Source organism: Sander vitreus, chromosome 1, assembly GCF_031162955.1.
Source record: "Sander vitreus isolate 19-12246 chromosome 1, sanVit1, whole genome shotgun sequence".
In the NCBI taxonomy this organism is placed as follows: domain Eukaryota; kingdom Metazoa; phylum Chordata; class Actinopteri; order Perciformes; family Percidae; genus Sander; species Sander vitreus.
This window is the reverse complement of record NC_135855.1, coordinates 26,259,810-26,265,531: the sequence shown is the minus strand read 5'-3', so window position 1 is coordinate 26,265,531 and position 5,722 is coordinate 26,259,810. Positions and strand designations below refer to the sequence as shown.

General features: G+C 37.4%; 1 protein-coding gene across 3 annotated transcripts; it reads left to right on the top strand.

Annotated features, from left to right (window-relative positions):
* Positions 1-1,368: 1,368 nt before the first annotated feature.
* Positions 1,369-5,326, top strand: prrg4 (proline rich Gla (G-carboxyglutamic acid) 4 (transmembrane)). Of its 3 annotated transcripts, none has more exons than XM_078250449.1 (7): positions 1,369-1,618; positions 1,834-1,941; positions 2,040-2,203; positions 2,292-2,319; positions 2,796-2,931; positions 3,677-3,871; positions 3,984-5,326. In XM_078250449.1, the coding sequence occupies exons 2-7, from the start codon at positions 1,842-1,844 to the stop codon at positions 4,009-4,011; spliced, it is 651 nt and encodes a 216-aa protein (XP_078106575.1). In that variant the 5' UTR covers positions 1,369-1,618; positions 1,834-1,841; the 3' UTR covers positions 4,012-5,326. The 3 variants fall into 3 exon arrangements, with proteins under 3 accessions (XP_078106575.1, XP_078106566.1, XP_078106583.1); XM_078250440.1 differs by having other exon boundaries at positions 1,809-1,941; XM_078250457.1 differs by lacking the exon at positions 1,369-1,618 and having other exon boundaries at positions 1,625-1,941.
* The last annotated feature ends 396 nt before the right edge of the window (positions 5,327-5,722 follow it).

The window sequence follows — 5,722 nt, the reverse complement described above, 5'->3', positions numbered from 1 at the left end:
GTGTGAAGGGCCCTTTTTTTTCTTCTCCATAACGAGTACTTGTACTTTTTAACTTTAAGTGCATTTTGTACTTTTACTTAAGTAGGTTTACTTGTATTTTTACCAGTATTTGCAGTATTTTTACATTGTGGTAACTTTCAAGTGATGGATCTAAATACTTCCTCCACCACTGGTCACAATTTACTGTGTTTAAGCACAAACCTCACTGTGTGAGCTGATGCACATGGATTCCCCCGCAGTAAGACACTATTCATCATTATAACATTGATATGGCAGTATTTGGTGTAAGGTGGCAATATCATCTGACATCACACATTAGATAAAGTCTGGAAAGTATCATTTCCTTCGTATCAACATTCCTTTTGGGTAAATCTAAGACTGACGGTATCCAGAGATGTAGCCAAGTACAAGAGAGGGGCTCTCACTGCCCTTCAATTAGCACCATCCAGTAGTCAGCCAGATAAGGTTCAATTGCATCCTATCTCTGCTTTACATAAACACTGGCCAAGAGGCTCAGAGACAGATATGTGTATTTACATGGAGAGTGTGAAACATAAACACTGTTTTGGAGGATGGTTTGCCAGGCATAATGGAAAATTTTATCTTTACCGTGTTGCTTCATGTTTTGCTGTTTGTGGTGCCTCTAAAGTTGCTATAGTCACCATTCTTTGTGGTGGAAAATGCCAGACTAAGTGCATCTTAACACAGATGCCTCTTCTCAAAATGACTCCATAGCCCATTACACAACCTTTTCCCATACAAGGCCTGTGCACAATGGTGCAGTCACCAGCTACTGAGAGAGAAGGTTTAGTGCTTTTAAAAGTCCTGATGCAAAGATCCCAAAAGATAGCATCATGTTTCAACAGTAATTTTCTGCCCACACCATTAGAAGTTAAGATACAACACTGACATGGAGACTGAACTTTAAGCTTCACGTGTCATTAAAGTAAGATGGGCCTTTAAATCCTAATAAATCTTAGTTGGGAAGATCAACCAGAGGTTACATGATGGAACATAAGTCATGAAACCATCATGGTAGTGTCTAAAATAGAACGAAAAAAATACATGGTATTGCATATAGTAGCCCCATTCAAAGAGTGTTAAAATGTGTTTATTGAACACTACAGCAATAAGCTCCTATAGCCCTATCGGCTATATGATCAAGAGTAAAGGACTATAAAATATCTGTCGTAATAAGGAGTAGCAAAGGCCTACTGTTGTGGCATCTGACTCAGAGTCAGATGATGCATGTGTAATCCTATTTATAGCCTACTTCGGAGTAAAAAGTCTTGCTGAAAGTACTTGTGGTTCTAGCTGCCATCTAGCGTCCACTTTTATTTACATAACGTATCATGTTATCCAGGTAAACGTGATCGATTGGTTGAGTCTGCGCAGGTAGTTTAGGAGGAGCAGAGGCTACCTCTGTTGGGGAGTAAACAAAACCTTTTTAACCTACCGGAACTGTCTTGAGTTGGTCAGCTACTACCGCTGCTATAATTCATTGTATTTTACCTATAAAGGATGAGCCGCGTTACACTTTTTCAAAGGAAGTTGCTGAACTCAGCTGTTGTTTGTGACTGTCGCTAAACGTTTCCTGGTTCATCTTATCAGCGTCGAGGCAAGTAACCTACCTACCTGCTCTTTTTGGTTTCATTTTGTTTCTGTTCAAGACACTTTTCATCATAGGTAAAGTAGAAGTAGTCTACCTGGTGCCAGTTGGGGAAAGAAAAGTGTATAAGTAGGCTATAGTAGTTTGAAGAAGCTGGGTGTGTTGTTAATGGTACTCTGCCCTCTGTACTGCTAATTAGTGCCCCACCCGCTCTCCTCGCTCAGGCGCACGCATGACCATGTTGTTTCATCTGTTCATACTCCTTCAACTCCTGGCATGTGGAGATCTGGCCTGTATGAGGAGGATACTGTCGGAACATGAAGACCAACAAGGTGAGATTCTGTACTGAAGAATTACAAATGAATTCACTTTAAACACTCAGCTCAGTTCTCCTATTAATGCATTTCACCGGTCTGTACACGCATCCTAGTGTTTTTAGATGATGGGGGCGCAAATTCGTTCTTGGGTCGCCATCTGCTGTTCAACCGGTTTGACTTTGAGATTTTCGTTCCTGGAAATCTGGAAAGGGAGTGTTATGAAGAAGTCTGTAATTACGAAGAAGCAAGGGAGGTCTTTGAAAACATCCCGGCTACAGTTAAGTGATGCTGTTCAGTGGGCTTCCCACTGAGGTCATTTACTGAGCATAAAGAGTTCACCCTACTAAAGATGCTTTGTTTTGCAGGAGGCTTTTTGGAAGAAATATACTGAAGGTGAGAGAGATACCTCAATTTGTTACTTGGATCATTTTAAATGCATGTTATCACTACTAAATATAATGACATAAGTATGGGTTGTTAAGGAACAATTGCCTTGCCTTGCCTGTAGCAAGTACAATAATTACTAGTTACTAGTGCTTCTAAAACCTGTTTCACCACTTAATTTCAACAGCGCACAGTAGCTTTGAACATTATTGCTGGTCCTGCAACCCAATGTGTTGAATTATAATACTGGGTTGTAAATTACCTCTGCAACTTTCACTAGTAATGACTTCATTCTGAAAAAATCTAATAATTTTATGCTGCTCTAGAAAATCAAACTATTCTACACTGTTGTTCTCAAACCAAAGAATCAATTAAATGAAAATGAGGAACCACCCTGTGATATGTTGCTACCTTTATTATATACTTAGCCTTAACCTACAACTCATGCTGTCCAATTACTCACTGTGGTCTGTGATGATCCACAGATAAGGACAATCGCCCCTCACGTGTTGATGTGACATCTCTTTTGGTGGGACTGATTGCTGGTGGAGTGGCCATTGTTTTCGCTGGCCTCCTGGTCTGGTATTTATGTCACGGCAAATGCAAAAACAGCCATGCAAAGTAAGTGAGAGGGTCTTTTTTACTATTAATGGCAGCTATTATTTATTTATATTCTTTGTATAGGGACAAGTATGTAGCATAGACCTATGCCAAACACCACAGTGTTTATAGCCTAAATTATTATTATTATTATTATTATTATTGCACGATAGTATAGGACTACTAGCACCTTAAAGCTACAGTACCTCCAAGGCTATATACGCTAGTACAACTCTGTTGCATGCAGGTACTTGAACAAACTGACAACCTGAATTTTTGTTTTGCCCCAATAAAACACATAATATTTTAGAGTCTGGACATTATCATATGCAGACAACTGCAACTTAAACTTTTACAGTATAATTTGATACTGCTCTTGTCCAGTATCTTATTGTTCTTACCTGTTTTTGAAGTTTGAGTATTTGAGAAGCTTGAACCAGTGACTGTTTGGTAATGTTGCTTTGAAATTGACAGAAGTAATTAGTAAATTATCAAAATAGATAGAAATAGTATATTTAAATAATTTTCTATGAATGGACTATTTAATTAATCATTAGTTGATTATTGTCTAAGCTCTATACCTGTTCTAACAATATGTTACTGCTTCTTGTCACACTATGTACTGTACGTGCATGGGGGAACCTACAAATGCAATTTGTTGTACACAGTTGTATAACAAGAATAAAGTTCCACCTTAACCTTAATACTTGAAGGCATTAAGTAGGTCACATATCAATGACATATGTATGTCATCTGTCACCTTCAGCTCCTCTCACAGCTCCATGCGGGCACGACCGAATAGGAGTAATGCTTCTTTAATAATGAGACGGCTGGAGGAGGTGTCCTTACAACCTGTACCCCCGTCCCCTATGGAGGAAATAGACCCCCCAGGGCTGCCTTCGTATGAGCAGGCAATCGCAAAAAGTGGACCGCACGACGCCCCACCTCCTCCCTATCCTGGGTATTTGATGCATTTGTATTTGCAGTTATGTCATAACTTTTCAAGTTTTTCTTATACACAATCCATAATGCAGTCACAGAAAGGTCAACATCTTCTCTTATTTTGGTTTCAGCTCTCAACCTGGAAGTATTCGGCGGTAGTATCTTCAGGAAAACACATGTCTGTCAGCATTAAGCAGACAATTTACAACTAACATTTGCACTGTGCTGCTCTGCTTTTTCATCATCGCAAAATTTAAAACACTTCCTTATGCCTTCTGTTTATTGCTCTGATTATATTTATCCACTCATACATTACATTTTTTTCTGGTCTTTTTTCTTAGCAGTATAATCCCCCATCTTAATGTGCTTTTGCCAAAACACAGTTTTGTGGTAGCCTCTACTAACTATTTCCACAGGTCTGATTGTGCTTTGTAATATAACTGTAAACCTGTGAAGAATAAGCTACATGTTACCCAGTTTGCTGCTTTTTGTCTAAATGGAAATGAAGAATCAATAATATGTTGGACATGAGATATTTAAGTTGCTGGAGTACTAAGGCCCCTAAGGAGCTGTTTCTTTAGACACAGCATGCATAGAGGGGCTTATAGCAAGGAGCATTATGATTATATTTTATTACAAAATGAATATTTATTGCAATTAAAAAGAGACACTGATTTGTGTAGCTATACAGTTTCCTGTCTCCTTCAGAAGGAAAAGTAGTTCCAGCCAAACTGATTTCAATGGCGTGATGGTATTATATTGCCATAAAGAAAATGCTTTTAAGGATAATACAAGTATTTTTGATGTACTGGTCTACTTTGTACTTTCAGCTGTATATTATCTTTACCTTTTTTTAATTGTTATTAAATGTGCTGGTTTATTAGCTCCTAGTGTGGGAATGCTCTTCTAAAATGTGAAGTAATTTTAACTTTTTAATATATACATGCGATTAATTATAAAATGTACATTACTATAAATAGACGGAGGTGGGAGCTCTTTAAAAGCAGTTTTACAATATTTTACATTTAAACACAGGAAGATGTGATAAATATTACAGCTAAAACATATCAACATATCATAACAGTTGTAAAAAACTGAACGTGTCCAACATTTCAATAGTCACTTATTTAACTTTGAAAAGTCATTCACTTAACTGCAATTTGATAGCCTGGCATCGCCAGACTAATTCGCAAATGCGTATCTGCCAGCGCAAATTAAACATGAGCTCTCAGATTCGTCTGGTTTCTAGGCAAGTGATTTAAATGAGCATTTTGCAAGCCGGTTGGATGCTGGTGTCTCATTCTCATTAGATGATGCAGAAACATAAGGGTTAAGAAGGCATTATGTCCCTGTAAATTACCAATACCAAAGTTTCATCATGACATTATGACAATTTATTAAAGAGTCACTTTGTTGAAGCTGATCTGAACCATAACTACTTGAAATGAAAATCTTGTATAGATGTTTTAAATAAAATGGATATTTTAATTATTTGTTGTCTTATCTTTTAACTGTGTGTGTGGTTGTGTGCAAGATGGCTCTACTCATTCTCATTTTTTTTATTTAAAGAAAACCAATCAAGTCAATGCATTGTTTGACATGATTTGTGAATACTAAGAAGTTTGGCTTTTTACCTTTTAAATGAATCTGAAATTTAGCCAATAAAATGAAATGATTAGGAACAGTAGGCTGACAATTCAAGTAACCTGTTATCTTCAAGGATGCCAGCTGGTACAATACACAAAATGGTTATAAGGCTGCTGATAATAGCACAAACACAATTCCAAAAAAGTCTCACCAAGGGGATATGCAACAAAACTAAACAAATATTTTAAGGCTTTCAAACAGGAACCAATGACTGATACTTAAA